The sequence below is a fragment of the Lipotes vexillifer genome, unplaced genomic scaffold (assembly GCF_000442215.2).
Source record: "Lipotes vexillifer unplaced genomic scaffold, Lipotes_vexillifer_v1.1 scaffold1111, whole genome shotgun sequence".
NCBI classification, from domain to species: Eukaryota; Metazoa; Chordata; class Mammalia; order Artiodactyla; family Lipotidae; genus Lipotes; species Lipotes vexillifer.
Genome location: NW_006795034.1, coordinates 2,216,315 through 2,234,129, shown reverse-complemented (window position 1 = coordinate 2,234,129; position 17,815 = coordinate 2,216,315). Strand labels below are relative to the sequence as shown.

General features: G+C 36.5%; 1 protein-coding gene across 1 annotated transcript in view; it reads right to left on the bottom strand.

Annotated features, from left to right (window-relative positions):
- The window catches only part of ADGRV1 (adhesion G protein-coupled receptor V1), a gene marked incomplete at its 3' end in the record, with an annotated part of 235,235 nt that overhangs the window by 42,668 nt on the left and 174,752 nt on the right, over positions 1-17,815 (bottom strand). Inside the window, exons 59-65 of the mRNA XM_007467398.1 lie at positions 16,598-16,777; positions 13,293-13,457; positions 10,136-10,253; positions 8,197-8,320; positions 941-1,079; positions 581-766; positions 81-313 (exon numbers count right to left, since the gene is read on the bottom strand). Coding sequence (XP_007467460.1) covers positions 81-313; positions 581-766; positions 941-1,079; positions 8,197-8,320; positions 10,136-10,253; positions 13,293-13,457; positions 16,598-16,777 — 1,145 coding nt within the window. The remainder of the gene's footprint in view (positions 1-80; positions 314-580; positions 767-940; positions 1,080-8,196; positions 8,321-10,135; positions 10,254-13,292; positions 13,458-16,597; positions 16,778-17,815) is intronic.

Below are 17,815 nucleotides of genomic sequence, written 5' to 3'. Positions count from 1 at the left end.
GGAAAGAGTCAGTTCAGTATTAATCCCTGCACAACCTAGCTTTCACTCATCCTTTCTCCTATTTTTCTCTTTTACTTTACCTTCCCAGGAGTTCCACCTTTGTAATCACTAGAGAAAATTCCTCAGGGCCTTCAGGAAGGCTGTCATCAAGGATTTCAATGTGCACATTTTTCACCGTCTCCCTCGCTTCAAAGAGGAGCTGCCCTGGTGGAGGGATGAAATCCACGCCGGCCTCAGCTGTCCCACTCACAGCCTCAAACCAGAGCCTCACGGAGCCAAAAGAGCCACCCGAACGGATGATTGTGAGGTTAACCTATGCAAGAAGCAGTTTTTTATTTTGGATGAGTACTCTACCAGACAAGGCTTAATTTTGAGTGTCTCTAATCCTATTTACCAGGATTATGTCGAAGTTACATGTATATTTAGCAAAGTATAGAAATTCTACGTTAAAATGATATCAGGAACACATTAATCAGTTTGTGAACACTTTGGAATATGAACAAAGAAACACATTTTAAAGATCACTCACGATATAAAAACTAAAAATGATATTTAAGATTTTAAGCATTTCACGCTCCACCTTTTGCACTTCCTCTGATACCCGAAGTTGTTCTTGTGAAAAGGCAAATCGTCCATAGGGAAAGTCACTAGCCACCACTGTGATGTTGGCAGTGCTGCTGGATTCACGCCATATGCCCCCGTCGCTGACTCCAGTCAGCTGAAACTCATAGAAACACTTTTCCTCTGGAATGTCATCATTCAAAGCCTAGAGAAGGACAGAAAGAGCCATGAGCAGCAGAATCTGAACATTTAAAAAAATATATCTATCATATAAGCAAAACAATGAACTCTGTAATACTGACCACCTCCCACCACCCCACCCCCCAACCACACACACACACACAGCAAAGGGCATAACAGCAATCAGTAATACTGATACCTGTAACACTACAATTGCCGCAGACTGTCCATCTCGCATTGTTAGTTTTCCTGAAGTTTCAGCAAATTCCCCCATGGAAGGAGGGAATATCCTCCAGTACACTGTGACCTCCCCAGAAATCGCTGGGCCACGAACGAGGCTAAAACAACAACACACAAATGTATATTTCATTTTTATTGAAAAGAGTTTTTCCTAAATATTTGCTCTATCCTTCAACAATAAACAATTTTCAATTATTTCAAGAATATTATGAATTTCAATAACCCTACCTATCAACTATAAAGCAAAAAAAGTCTTAATTCCAAGACAGTAACACCCAAAATACTGAGCTTGTGTAAATCTGCTTGACAAGAATATTAGGAAAAGCTGAACACTAAAAGTAGAAGGTTTAAAGGAATAAAAAAAAAGTACGTATGGACTTTTCACTTACTACACAAGATACAAAATACGAATAAAGAACAGTAAACACTTCACACATGCAATGCTAATAAAAAAAACTACCAAACAGATAAAGTTTTGACACAAATTCAGCTACTTTATTGATAACTGCTATCTCACTCCTCATCAGAAAATTTATGATAAACAAAATTGCTTATGATCATACTACCCTAGTTAAATAATAGGTCCTAATTTTAGAACAATCAGAATCATAAAATCTTTGATCCAGATGATTTTTTAAGGAATGATTCTGGAGCTGAGGCACACAAGCGTACAGAGATGAAGTAACTCCTATTTTACATGGTTAGTGACAGAACAGGGCTGAAAGCACACATTTCTTGATGTTATTCAGTGTGCTCTCCTTGGCATGGGGTTGTGCAAATAATCTAAAAAACAGTCAGAAACCTTCTCATGGCCTACCCAGCTCTTTGGTGGGGATAATGGTGGACTCTGGGAGGGCTCACACCAAAGAGTACTACCCAGAATTACTGCTGCAAGTGTCCTTGTCCCCACGGGGAGCCACAGCCACCCCTCCACCTCTGCAGAAGACCCTCTAACACTAGCAGGTCCAAGGCAGAAGGTACACATTCCCATTCCTCAAAGAAAGAGGTAGAGGGACCTTAAAGTAGCATTTTTTAAAAAGCTGTGTGGCTGACAGGGTCTTGGTGCTCCAGCCGAGTGTCAGGCCTGAGCCTCTGAGGTGGGAGAGCCGAGTTCAGGACACTGGTCCACCAGAGACCTCCTGACCTCACGTAACATCAAACGGTGAAAGCTCTCCCAGAGATCTCCATCCATTTCAATGCTAAGAACCAGCTCCATTCATCGACCAGCAAGCTACAGTGCCGGACACCCTATGCCATACAATTAGCAAGACAGGAACACAACCCCACCCATTAGGAGAGACACTGCCTAAACTCATAATAAGGTCACAGACACCCCAAAACAAACCATCAGATGAGGTCCTGCCCACCAGAAAGACAAGATCCAGCCTCATACACCAGAACACAGGCACTAGTCCCCTCCACCAGGAAGCCTACACAACCCACTGAACCAACCTTAGCCACTGGGGGTAGACGCCAAAAACAATGGGAACTACGAACCTGCAGCCTGCTAAAAGGAGACCCCAAACACAGTAAGTTAAGCAAAATAAGAAGAGAGAGAAACACACAGCATATGAATGGAGCAAGGTAAAAACCCACCAGACATAATTAATGAAGAGGAAATAGGCAGTCTACCTGAAAAAGAATTCAGAATAATGATAGTAAAGATGATCCAAAATCTTGGAAATAGAATAGACAAAATACAAGAAACGTTTAACAAGGACCTAGAAGAACTAAAGAGCAAACATACAATGATGAACAACACAATAATTGAAATTAAAAATTCTCTAGAAGGAATCAATAGCAGAATAACTGAGGCAGAAGAACGGATAAGTGGACCTGGAAGATAAAATACTGGAAATAACTACTGCAGGGCAGAATAAGGAAAAAAGAATGAAAAGAACTGAGGACAGTCTCAGAGACCTCTGGGACAACATTAAACGCACCAACATTCGAATTACAGGGGTACCAGAAGAAGAAGAGAAAACGAAAGGGACTGAGAAAATATTTGAAGAGATAATAGTTGAAAACTTCCCTAATATGGGAAAGGAAATAGTTAATCAAAAAATACACTAGAAGGAATCAATAGCAGAATAACTGAGGCAGAGGAACATTCTACATAGTGGAAATAACTACCACAGAGCAGAATAAAGAAAAAGATTGAAAAGAATTGAGAACAGTCTCAGAGACCTCTGGGACAACATTAAACACACCAACATTCAAATTCTAGGGGTCCCAGAGGAAGAAGAGAAAAAATAAGGGACTGAGAAACATTTGAAGAGATTATAGTTGAAAACTTCCCCAATATGGGGAAAGAAATAGTCAATCAAGTCCAGTAAGCACAGAGAGTCCCATACAAGATAAATCCAAGGAGAAACATGCCAAGACATACATTAATCAAACTATGAAAAATTAAACACAAAGAAAAAATATTAAAAGCAGCAAGGGAAAAGCAACAATTCACACACAAGGGAATCCCCATAAGGTCAACAGCGGATCTTTCAACAGAAACTCTGCATGACAGAAGGGAGTGGCAGGACATATTTAAAGTGATGAAAGGGAAAAGCCTACAACCAAGATTACTCTACCAAGCAAGGATCTCACTCAGATTCCATGGAGAAATTAAAATCTTTACAGACAAGCAAAAGCTGAGAGAGTTCAGCACCACCAAACTAGTTTTACAAAAAATGCAAAGGAACTTCTCTATGCAGGAAACACAAGAGAAGGAAAAGACTTACAATAACAAACCCAAAACAATTAAGAAAATGGTAATTGGAACATACATATTGACAAGTACCTTAAAAGTAAAAGGATTAAATGCTCCAACCAAAAGACATAGACTGGCTGAATGGATACAAAAACAAGACCCATACATATGCTGTCTACAAGACACCCACTTCAGACCCAGGAAAACATACAGACTGACAGTGAGGGGATGGAAAAAGATATTCCATGCAAATGTAAATCAAAAGAAAGCTGGAGTCGCCAATTCTCATATCAGACAAAATAGACTTTAAAACAAAGACTGTTACAAGAGATGGAGAGGACACTACACAATGATCAAGGGATTAAACCAAGAAGAAGAGATAACAATTGTAAATATTCATGCACCAACATAGGAGCACCTCAATACATAAGGCAAATACTAACAGCAATAAAAGGGGGAATCGACAGCAACACAATCATAGTAGGGGACTTTAACACCCCACTCTCACCAATGGACAGATCATCCAAAATGAAAGTGAATAAGGAAACACAAGCTTTTAATGATACATTAAACAAGATGGACTTAATTGATATTTATAGGACATTCCATCCAAAACTAGCAGATTACACTTTCTTCTCAAGTGCACATGGAACATTCTCCAGGATAGATCACATCTTGGGTCACAAATCAAGCCACAGTAAATTTAAGAAAACTGAAATCATATCAAGCATCTTTTCTGGCCACAACGCTATGAGATTAGAAATCAATTACAGGGAAAAAAACATGAGAAACACAAACACATGGAGGCTAAACAATATGTTACTAAATAGCCAAGAGATACTGAAGAAATCAAACAGGAAATCAAAAAATACCTAGACAGAAGTGACAATGAAAACATGACGATCCAAAACCTGTTGGATGCAGCAAAAGCAGTTCTAAGAGGGAAGTTTATAGCATTACAAGCCTACCACAAGAAACAAGAAAATTTCAAATAAACAGTCTAACCTTACACCTAAAGGAATTAGAGAAAAAAGAACAAACAAAACTCCAAGTTAGTAGAAGGAAAGAAATGATACAGATCAGAACAGAAATAAATGAAATAGAAACAAAGAAGACAATAGCAAAGATCAATAAAACTAAAAGCTGGTTCTTTGAGAAGATAAACAAAATTGATAAACCATTAGCCAGACTCATCAAGAAAAAGAGGGAGAGGACTCAAATCAATAAAATTAGAAATGAAAAAAGAGAAGTTACAACAGACACTGAAGAAATACAAAGCATCCTAAGAGACTACTATAAGCAACTCTATACCAATAAAATGGACAACCTGGAAGAAGCGGACAAATTCTTAGAAAGGTATAACTTTCAAAGACTGAAGCAGGAAGAAACAGACAATATGAACAGACCAATCACAAGTAATGAAATTGAAACTGCGATTAAAAAGCTTCCAACAAACAAAAGTCCAGGACCAGATAGCTTTACAGGTGAATTCTATCAAACATTTAGAGAAAAGCTAACACCCATCCTTCTCAAAATCTTGCAACAAATTGTGGAGGAAGGAACACTCCCAAACTCATTCTATGAGGCCACCATCACCCTGATACCAAAACCAGACAAAGATACTACAGAAAAAGAAAATTACAGACCAATATCACTGATGAATATGGATGCAAAAATCCTCAAAGAAATACTATTAAACAGAATCCAACAATACATTAAAAGGATCATACACCATGATCAAGTGGGATTTATCCAAGGGATGCAAGGATTCTTCAATACATGCAAATCAATCAATGCGAAACACCATGTTAACAAACTGAAGAATAAAAACCATATGACCATCACAATAGATGCAGAAAAAGCTTTTGACAAAATTCAACACCCAGTTATGATAAAAAGTCTCCAGAAAGTGGGCATAGAGGGAACCTACCACAACATAATAAAGGTCATATACTACAAACCCACAGCAAGCATCATTCTCAATGGTGAAAAACTGAAAGCATTTCCCCTAAGATCAGGAACAAGACAAGTATGGCCACTCTCACCACTATTATTCAACATAGTTTTGGAAGTCCTAGCCATGGCAATCAGAGAAGAAAAAGAAATAAAAGGAATACAGATTGGAAAATGAGAAGTAAAACTGTTACTGTTTACAGACAACATGATACTATACATAGAGAATCCTAAAGATGCCGTCAGAAAACTACTAGAGCTAATCAATGGATTTGTTAAAGTAGCAAGATACAAAATTAATGCACAGAAATCTCTTGCATTCCTATACACTAATGATGAAAAATCTGAAAGTGAAATTAAGGAAACACTCCCATTTACCACTGCATCAAAAAGAATAAAATACTTAGGAATAAACCTACCAAGGGAGACAAAAGACACGTATGCAGAAAACTATAAAATACTGATGAAAGAAATTAAAGATGATATAAACAGATGGGAGATATACCATGTTCTTGGATTGGAAAAAGCAACAATTGCAAAAATGACTATACTACACAAAGCAATCTACAGATTCAATGCAATCCCTATCAAATTACCAATGGCATTTTTTACAGAAGTAGAACAAAAAATCTTAGAATTTGTATGGAGACACAACAGACCCCGAATGGCCAAAGCAATCTTGTGAAAGAAAAAGGAGCTGGAGGAAACAGGCTCTGGACTTAAGACTATACTACAAAGCTACAGTAATCAAGACAGTATGGTAGTGCCTCAAAAACAGAAATATAGATCAATGGAACAGGATAGAAAGCCCAGAGATAAACCCATGCACATATGGTCACCTTATTTTTGATAAAGGAGGTAAGAATATACAATGGAAAAAAGAAAGCCTCTTCAATAAGTGGTGCTGGGAAAACTGGACAGCTACATGTAAAGAATGAAATTAGAACACTCCCTAACACCATACACAAAAATAAACTCAAAATGGATTAAAGAGTTAAATGTAAGGCCAGATACTATAAAACTCTTAGAAGAAAACATAGGCAGAACACTGCATGACATAAATCACAGCAAGATCCTTTCTGACCCACCACCTACAGAAATGGAAATAAAAAAAAGAAATTAAAAAATGGGACCTAATGAAATTTAAAAGCTTTTGCACAGCAAAGGAAACCATAAACAAGACAAAAAGACAACCCTCAGAATGGGAGAAAATATTTGCAAACGAAGGAACAGACAATGGATTAATCTCTAAAATACACAAGTAGCTCATGCAGCTCTATATCAAAAAAACAATCAACCAAATCCAAAAATGGGCAGAAGATCTGAACAGACATTTCTCCTGATGAAGAAGATACACAGATTGCCAACAAATACATGAAAGGATGCTCAACATCACTAATCATTAGAGAAATGCAAATCAAAACTACAATGAAGTATCAACTCACACCAGTCAGAATGACCAACATCAAAAAATCTAGAAACAATAAATGTTGGAGAGGGTGTGGAGAAAAGGGAACCCTCTTGCACTGTTGGTGGGAATGTAAATTGATACACCCACTATGGAGAACAGTATGGAGGTTCCTTGAAAAACTAAAAATAGAACTACCATACGACCCAGCAATCCCACTACTAGGCATATACCCTGAGAAAACCATACTTCAAAAAGAGTCATGTACCACAATGTTCACTGCAGCTCTATTTACAATAGCCAGGACATGGAAGCAACCTAAGTGTCCATCAACAGATGTATGGATAAAGAAGATGTGGCACATATATACAAAGGAATATTACTCAGCCATTAAAAGAAACGAAATTGAGTTATTTGTAGCGAGGTGGATGGACCTAGAGACTGTCATACAGAGTGAAGTAAGTCAGAAAGAGAAAAACAAATACCATATGCTCACACACACACACACACACACACACACACACACACACACACACACACACACATATATATATATGGACTCTAAACAAAAAAAAAGGTTCTGAAGAACCTAGGGGTAGAACAGGAATAAAGATGCAGATATAGAGAACAGACTTGAGGACCCAGGGAGTAGGAAGGGTAAGCTGGGATGACGTGTGAGAGTGGCATGGGCATATAAACACTACCAAATGTAAAACAGATAGCTAGTAGGAAGCAGCCGCATAGCACAGGGAGATCAGCTCGGTGCTTTGTGTCCACCTAGAGGGGTAGGATAGGGAGGGTGGGAGGGAGACACAAGTGGGAGGAGATACGGGGATATATGCATATGTATAGCTGATTCACTCTGTTATACAGCAGAAACTATCATACCATTGTAAAGCAATTATACTCCAATAAAGGTGTAAAAAAAAAAGAAAACTTCTCATGATCTAACGTCAAGATAACTCAAAACATACCTTCAGTTTTTATCAAAAATATGTTCTACACTCCACAGGATTTTACAAATATATAAAAAGACAATGCCTGAAGAATATGTCTGTATTCAGAACAATGTATTTAATTAATAATGCTAATTATTTAAATAAAACTTCAAAACCCTCACCTAGGCAAACAAAAATTAGAAAACCCTTACCTGATGATAGCAGTACCATTATATTTTGCTGAGGGTTCCCCAATGAGGATGTGCCTAGATGATGGAGCTATCCCAACTTCTCCTGACACTCCCTTATCTCCTCGAATGATTATTGATGCGCTACCTGAGTTGAAAATGATATACCACTTATGTAGAAAACACATGGATTCACTTAGTACATGCTTGGCAATGTTCTAAGGGCTTTACATATACTAATCATGACAATCATATAAGTTAGGTACTAATATTATCCTCATTTTACCAGCGCAGACATTTAAGCACACAGAGGCACTGAAGACACTAAGGCAAATGACTTGCCCAAGATCACATTTTAATGAAAGGGATAAAGTGGGCAGTACTTCCACTATCACTCCCATGATAAGTAAGTACTCTTCTGCCATGTGCATTAATCCACTTCTACAGTAACCATTTTGTAGCTCACTGAAATGGGCTATGTGGCTGTATGTATTAGCTATGTAGCAAAAGCTAGAATTCTTGGGGGCCCTTTTTTATTTTTAATTTTCTGACTCTGCCATTTGCTTCTAAGTATTCCTACTAAAACTGAAATAAAAACCATATCAAGTAATTTGAGTATTCATATCATAATTTAGCAGTAACTTAAATAAAATTGTTTCCAGAAGCACACATAAAGGATTGGATTACTATACTATCACTTTCTTTGGCAATGGATTAATGGGATCAAGAGTGGTTTGTCAAGTGCAAGTATATCACAGTTAGAAATATATTATGAATTTTTTTATATTAACAAATGATTTACCTTGATCCACTGGTACATTCTTCTTCTTGCATCTAATTAGTCTATATAATATCAACCCTGACATTTAACAGGATGTAGACAACTGAGCTGACTTAAGACTTATGGAAGAATATAATGCAAAGATATGATTTCCTCAAATGCTTGCTGGAAGTACTCTAGATATAAATGCAAAAGGAATAACTACCCTAGGTGATTTCATAGGTGACAATACACAATACTCTACAATTCTGCGAATTTCCTTAGCCACAGAATTCTACTTCTTTGACCACGAACCCTTGCATAGGATGAAGTTCTCGATGGCAAAAAAAAAATAGTAACTAAGCTTTCATATCAAAGTTGCTGGGCCATTTTTTATGGTTATTACTATTTGTACTATAATGAAACCATTTTAGCTCCAGTAATCCTTTCTCTCCAGACCGAAGAAACAAATTTTCACGTGGACCATAGGCAAGTGAGAATTATGATGCCTGTTTCTGAAATGTCAAAATCTAAGTAATTATTTTCTGATCAAAATAGGCAACAGATAGGCTGAAAGAGACATAATAAGATGCTAAGTTTTAAAATAACATTTTATTAGAAAAGTAACGTGATCATTGTAAGTAGGTGTAGAAAATATAGGTAATCAAAAACCACTATCAACATTTCAAATAAATAATTCCAAATATGTTTATGACATGCACGTGACAAAAAGGGGATTACACTGAACATGTTGTTACAAAGCCTATTTTATTAATGTAACAATTATCCATGTAATGAAGTGTTCTTAATTTTAATGTAACTAAGGCTTTTTCTGCCACATTTTTTGAATAGTTGCATAGTATTCTGTTACATTTAACCAGTCTCCTACTGTAGGATCATTTAAGAAGCTTTCATATTTTACTTTATAAACACTGCTAAAACAAACATCTTTATCTTTTTAAAAATCACACAGCTAAGTAGTATGAAGTCTTTGGCGTATGACCTTACCAACATTGGGTATGGTAATATTAGCTTTAAAAAGTCTTTAGCTGTTATACAAGTAGGAAATAACATCTTTGTGATTTAGAAAATGTTTTAGGAATTATAAAAACAAATACTACCTACCTTTGTAACTATTGAGTATCTGGTTACATTTTTCTAAAAATCTACTTTTTAATTTCCAAAAATGTCGATTTCTCTTACCTTTTATTGGAGATATTTCTACCTCATCAACTGGTACCAGCTGAATGGTGAAACTCCTGTCCTCCTCCAATATGGTGTCTTGAAGTGTGTGCAACACAATGGTCTTCTGGGACTCAGTCTACAACAAATGAGGAGGAATAACACATTTTCCAGATTGACCAAAGTTAAGTTTTGAATTCTCATTAGCAGAATAACATTTATGTTCATAAGCATTTTTTAAAGTGTATCCTTTCTGTGCCCTAGAATTATGAGTTTCTGCTAGAGAGAATTACTATGTAAAAATTAGCTCTGAGCATAAATCCGATTAAGGTTCGTAATAGGAAAAAGGGGGGGAAATGTTAACACAACTTTTAAATTTCCTGAAAATTTTCAACCATTGAAAGTTCGATCACTTAGAATTAAATGGTCACAGCATGATGTAAATAGATGAACGTCATAGGTTTAATACTTATAAAGGTTATCTTTCTACTACCCATTTTTACTCCTTGCCCTCTACCCACTCCTGCTTCCTTCCCATTCCTTCCATAGGTGTTGATCTCAAGCATTTTCACTATTATTCCTTCCCTCTCTTGGCTTAAACTTAGCTCAGTAATTTCTTGGAACATGTGCTAAGTTTTCAGTGTAGGCTGGAAGAGAAAGAATAAGGAAAAGCAAATATATAGAAGACAACCAGCTTAATACTTCGAGACATAACCGTGACAGAAATCACTTTTATCTTCACTGCCTCCTCCGTATACTGATAAAAAAACCCTCAAATTTGTCCTATGCATCACTGATTAATTTTCTATAGTTTGAATTCTGCTGTTTATTGCTTCTTATGTACATCTTAGTTCCGCAATCACATCTCTTCTTTGAGATTTTTATTATTAAAAGCGTTATACTAATCTCTTCACTCAAGCTGTCCTCTCTTCATAAAAGTCCTTTTTTTATATTTTACAGTAACTGTACTTCTTAAAAATTTTATAAGAGCTGCTAGGAAAATGTATACTTCCTGCCTCAGACCTTATTAAATGCACTCATGGAAAATCTATAATTCCTGGGATGCAATTAATCACTCCCATCCCTTTTACTCTCTGCACATTGTCAATTAGCGGCTCTGAACTATATGTTTAGCTACAAAGCCATTTGTTAGAATGGAGACATAGGTATGTCAGTAGCTGAGTATACAAGAACAATAAAGCTATTATGCAGAGGTACATGGAACGCACCAGGTTGGTAAGCAAAGAACAAGATGGAGAGGGTCAAGTCCAGGGTGACCCATAAACTCACCCCTCCTGATACAGTACTCTGAACAAGGATGGCCTTATTCCCTGGGGTAAAAGATCAGACTATTTGCCATTTTGGTACGGATATCCTGCTCAACACCAGAAAATCTTTCTAATCATCTGGGAAGTAAATCTAGTAACTGGGAAATGACTGCTCATTATTACTATGGAAAATCTTTACAGAAATTTCAAAGTAATTTCTAAATTCTTCTCATGACAAATGAGAAGTTTATAGAGGTTTAGGGCAGGCAACCGAAATGTTCCTTGAGCCATCGCATATCAGAACCTAAGAAATGAGTAATATCTGTGCCATCTGGCTTGAGATCTTTAATTCCATTAGAGTAACCAACACCTCAAAAATGGTGGCAGAATGTCTAAGTGGCGAATGGATTGCCAGAGGGCATCACCAATTAATTTATTCATCACCTATTAGAAAACTGAATGAAAAAAAAGTATTTGCTTTTGTGTTGTTTGGTGTTGAAAGCTCTGATAAAAGGTCAATAGACTCAAAAAAAAATAGATTGACCATGTTTCATTGGGATCATCTTATCTTTACATGTTTGGTCAAATTTCTTTTAGAAAACCACCTTGGGGACCTTCTAGTCTCCTATTTAATTTTTTAAATTCTATTTCATTTACGAAAATTCATCTGCTTAGACTTTCTATATCTACTATTTACCTATTAGAGGCAATTTCATATAGATGTTTACATTCATTTGTCTAGATATGTACAAAGTAATCTCTTAAAATTTTATACTTTCTCTTTTAATGGTTCTTTCTTGCTTGTTCTTATTTTGTGAAGTTATTTTTTGTTGCTTTTAAAAAAACTTATCAGTTCTACTGTTTTCTGGTTTTTAACTAATTTCCTTTTGCTTTCGTTTTTACTAATTTAGGAAAGATTTATGCAAACATGAAAGCAAAAACCATAAAAGATTGATAAATCTGGACTCTCCAGTTTCTTCTCTTTGGTCTATTTGTCTATCCCAGAGCCAATATCATACTGTCACATTTACCTGTGCTACATATTATCTTAAGTTTAGTTAGGGAGGGGCACCCTCCATTCTTCTTTGTGAGTTTCTGAAACTATTCTTGGTCTTTTGCATTTCCATATGGATTTAAGAATCAGCCTGTCAATTCTCTTCCACCTCTCCACTCTTCCAGGAAAAAAGAGTTCAGAGTTTGATAGATAAATGCTCCTTGGTTCTGGTTACACTGCATTCACAGTGAAACTCTGTGCTCAGATTAACTGGCAGGAAGGTACAGCAAGGATTCCCTCTAAGAGGCTCTGTGTTCCACATTTCAGAGCCTGAAGTTCTCTGGGTAAGACACTGCCACTGAATCATTTTAAGCAGGGGGTGGCATAACGAGATCTTCCTTATAGAAAAATAACCCTACTCAGTGGCACGGATACTGGACAGAAAAGGGAAAAGACATGGAGTGGGAATATCAGTTAAAAGACCATCCAAGGAAAGATGATGGAGGCACGGATTGTCACAGCCATGACAGAGTATGAGAACAGAAAGGGTATTTAAAAGGGAAAACTGACTAAACTCAGCTGTCAAATATACGCAAGAATTACAGAATGGGTAGAGATGGGGATGACACCCAGATGTCCGGCTCAGTTGACTGGTTTTGCCCTCAATCAGGGGACGATATGTCAAGAAAAGAGCAGTTTTAAGGGTGGGATGTAGGTAGTGTCTAAATTAAATTTCAGACATCTTGGGGGGTGCGTGCATGTGTGTGTGTGTGTGTGTGTGTGTGTGTGTGTGTGTGTGTGTGTGTGTGTGTGTGTGTGAGATTTTTCTCCACGGTGCATATGATTTCAAAAAATTCAGAAAATCAAACAAAGACAAATTAGAGAAAAACTACAGGAGTCCTGATGACGATTATACCTCATCAAAATGAAGTGTCCCATTCAAAGGACTGAGGTCATCTTTAGCCATCTCATCTATGGTCCACTGAAGTCGGATGGCTCCTTTTCCTCCTGGGGACCGGACAACTGTCAATGTCACATACGAATCAGGGTCATCAGACAAAAGGGATTCATCAACCATTACCTGAAAAAAAGAAAATCCAGTAAGGTTAAAAAAAAAAAAAAAGAGTGAAAAGCAACAGGAAGAACAAACAGAATCTCATTTCTCTTCTCAATGACTCTGCAATTTTTGAATTTAGAACTCTAATCACAGCATGTTACAATCATGTGGCAGAAAAAAAATGTTTCACCAAATCCCATTCCCTTTTGCCCTAGACACTCAGCTACTTGGCATTTCCTAGCCCCTTCTTCGATTAGGTAGAGCTTGTGACTGAATTCTGGCCAAAAGAATACAGGCAGAAGTGAAGTATGCTAATCATAGTCTGGTCATCAACTTCCCACACAATCTTCCACATTCCCTCTTTCTCCATTTGCTGGATGACTAGAGGAGGACAGAGTCACAGGTGGAAAGACTCTTGTGCCTGAGATGCCAGTTGGAGAAGAGGTGTCCATAAGACCCCAACTAGGAACAGTGATGTAGGACTTTTGCATAAAGAAGAAATAAACTCTTATTATATTAAGGAACTGAGATTTGGGGGTTCTTTTATGGCAGTCAGGCTCCCCACATAATACAGACCTAATATGAATTACACATATTGACTCTGTGAAGCAAAGTCCAAACTGAGCCTATACTATGCACTTGTTATGTAAATACAAAAATATAACACAATGCTTTCCATTTTCAAGAAAGACACTTAACGAGTGTATAATTCAATCTTGTTGGGTTGTTATCTCATGAGATTTTTGCATTGGTGCCAAGAGTAGGGATTTGGAGCCAACTGATATTTGTTGAGCTTCTATTATGTGTCAGTACTTGCACATACTTTATCTTATTTAAGCCTCACAAAAACTCTAAGAAAGCTGAGGAGAACAGATATACATGTATTTGGAGAAAAGGAGCCTGCGATTTAGTTCAGATGTTTTGACTCCACATGCAGTGCTGTTCAAAGCACTCCTCAGACACCAGAAATATCAAGTAAGAAAAAAGCAAAGTGAGAAAGAAAAAAAATCCATTATAAACAACCTGCATATATAAGTCCTTTTCGTTTCCATAGATAATAATATTCTAGTTTCAGTTTCACAAGCATATTTCCAGAAGTCTCTGCGATTCCCAGTGCTTTGGTATACTCAGCACATTTCCCTGTGAGAAGCTTATTAATTTTGACAGATTAATACCAATAATCCTTTCTCAGTGTTCTTCAGTTCTGAATATAATCTGTCTCACCAAATAATGCTACCAGAATGTTCACTAATATTGTGTATCTTAGATACAGGTTAAAAGATAAACTCCAAGTTATCAAGAGCTATTGGCTATAAGAAAGATAGGATACAAGGAAAGTAGCCACAAAGGGCTGAGCCACAAGCTACTACTAATATTATCAACAATTAAAACAGCAATTGACACCTATTGAGGGTAAAGCCCAATTATATGTGCTTTACATGTATCAACTCACTCCTCACAACAAGGGTTTGGGTACCTTAAATCTTACTTTTAGACTATAAGACAAGTTAGAAATCTGAGGCTATTACAATAAGACAGTAGTTCCCAGATCAAGGATGCACTCAAGTTATTGCAGTAAGGTTTACGACAGCAGTTAAGATAAAATGAATAAACAGAAATTATTTACGAATAGTAGCATAACTCCTTCATTTTCTCAAAAGGTGAGAGAAACCTGTAAATATACCATCCAATGGCTAAGTCCAAAAGTGTGACAAAGTTAAAAGCAAAAACATTATTATAACATTTCATCAGTTGGAGGTTGGACTACTTAAACCCTGAACCTTTTATGTAACCTCAGAAGGTAACAGAGAATACATTTTTAGTACATTTAATACATTTTATAAAAATAAATTACATACTCGTATATATTAAAATATTTCTCTGCATATATGCAAAGAAGGCATAGATGGAAATATGATAAAATACTAATGATATTTATCTTAGAGCAATAATATTATGGGTACTTTTACTCTTTTCTTTATACATTTTGTATTTTCCAGACTTTTTAGGTTGCCTAGAAAACATTCACAGCTACTCTTCTGTGAATCTACCACTCTTTACAAACATTTATTTCTGCTCATTCCTTTCTCAAGAAAGAAAAAGAGTCTCAAATAGGCTACAGCAGTAGAAGGGTTCTGTTCCTTTTATAGTTTCCATTTTCTTATGAAGTTGAAATTTCAATGATCAAATAATTAGGCAATTATTAGGGTTTATCTAAATTTTGGAGCATCTAGGAAGCCCAGCCCTGACAGGCAAGTTGCAGGTCTAGCCTCGCATCCACTGAACAGTAAAGACAATAGGCATTAGACAATTTGCTATTGTTTAAAATGATCTATGGTGAATTACTGATTACCTATAAGTGATTAAATAAAGGGAATGGTGACAAAGGAGCCAGAAAAGTTGCTGTGTCTATCGAAATTATCTAAATATTTGTATGATTATTTCACCTTGAAATTTCCTTTGAAAGGTAAAGTCATAATGATGATGATATAATCATTATGTCATAATAATTATGATATAGTTTATAGCTCCTCATTGTATAGCTAAGGTACAGAGATAATTTTGTACTAGCCAAAGCTTTTTTTTTCTCTCTCAGGGGTTGAACCAATAATAATTAGGCTCACACTTGCAGGTCTTAGAAGTAGGCAGCCCATGAGAAGTAAGAGGGGAGAGAAAGAAGAAATACAGAGAAACACAGGAGCTGGGGAGAAATAAATATACAGAAATAAATATACTGATTTATTTTCAGTATAAATCAAGATAGAGGGCCTGAAAGGTGGGGAATATAAATCCTTCCTCAGCTAAATCCATTCCTGGGGTGTAAAACCGGAGGATGACAGAATCCTGCCTTGTAACCAGGATGGCAGTCTGGTAGCAGAGCCGGTACAGAACAGAATGTATAGACAAAGAGTACCTCGTAGTCTATTACACCCCTTTGTAACTGCCTGATGTTAAGAGCTCTCACTACTATCAAACTGTGTGCACAGGTTAGCAGATTGGCCCCTAATTCAATAGCCAACTCAAAAGAGCCTTGAGAAAAGAACTGTAAGTAAAGAATAATGCAGAGTTTAAAAAAAAAAAAAAAAAGAAGACCTTTCTACTATAAATTACACGAAAAATTAGCCTAGGGGAAGGCACCCCCCTTCCTGATATATTTCACTTACAGTCTTTTCTTCAAATCCAAACACTCCAAATGGAGAATCATTCTGTGGAATAACAACAGTTACCACAACATCTTCTCCAAGTCTGCCACCTCCAGCCACCCTGATTAAGGAAATATTGAATATCTCCATGAGTTCAAATTCAGCATCATCAATTATGGTGATTTCTATCACTGCAATAACCTATAAAAGAAAAGAAGGAAAGAAGGAAAAGAGGGAGGGAGAGAAGGAAAAAGGGAGGGAGAGAGGCAGAGAGGGTAAAATGTAACAGCAGTTTTTGATCGCATACATTTTAACTTTTTAGTTGAAACTCAGAAACATAGTACCAAAGAAAAAAGCAGGAATTTTTGCCTGTGGTGTTCATAATACTATTTTAAAGTCAGGGAATTCCCTGGCGGTCCAGTGGTTAGGACTCTGCACTCTCACTGCTGAGGGCCTGGGTTCAATCCTTGGTCAGGGAACCAAGATCCCAGAAGCCATGCAGTGAGGGCAAAAATTTTCTATAAAAATTTAAAAATTAAAAAAAAGTCACATATTTATAGTATTTCAAAGTCAAAACTTTTCAGTCTATTGTTTCCAAGATAGAGGAAATTATATGTAATAAAATATAGGATAATTTACAGATTCAAAAAAACAGTGAAGGCTTATTCTTGAAGAAAAATATTTTAAATGTCATGTAGGCTCTAATAACCATTGCACAAACATAAATTTTAGTATACTTAGCATTAATACGACCTGATATAAAATGGTACCATATAAATTATTACTGTCTTCTGTAACTAGAATAAATCCCTTCAGTTTCAAATTACTGTTCTTGTAATGTAGGGTAAAAGGCAGGAAGAAAACCCAAATTTCATGTTTTTAGAGCTCTGTGATCAGGAGTTCATTCATCTGTCTGTATCTATGTTACAAGTTTTTATAACTTATAAATGAGTAAAACTTTGGTCCAGCTTGTGATTTCACTATTAGTCATAAAAATATCCCAGCTGTATGTCCATATTTAAAATATTTCCTATATCCCAAAGGGAAATGACACAGACATTTATCAAAAAATGAAGTTTTCCTACCTAAATCCACCTTTAATATAGTAACAGAGAAAAGTGAGAAATCTGGACGTCACATTCAGAGAAAGAGAAACCTGAACAAAATCAAATGCTAAAATATAAGCTTGTCAAAATGTCTGCACCTCAAATACTGTAGAACACAGAATATTTTCCCTAC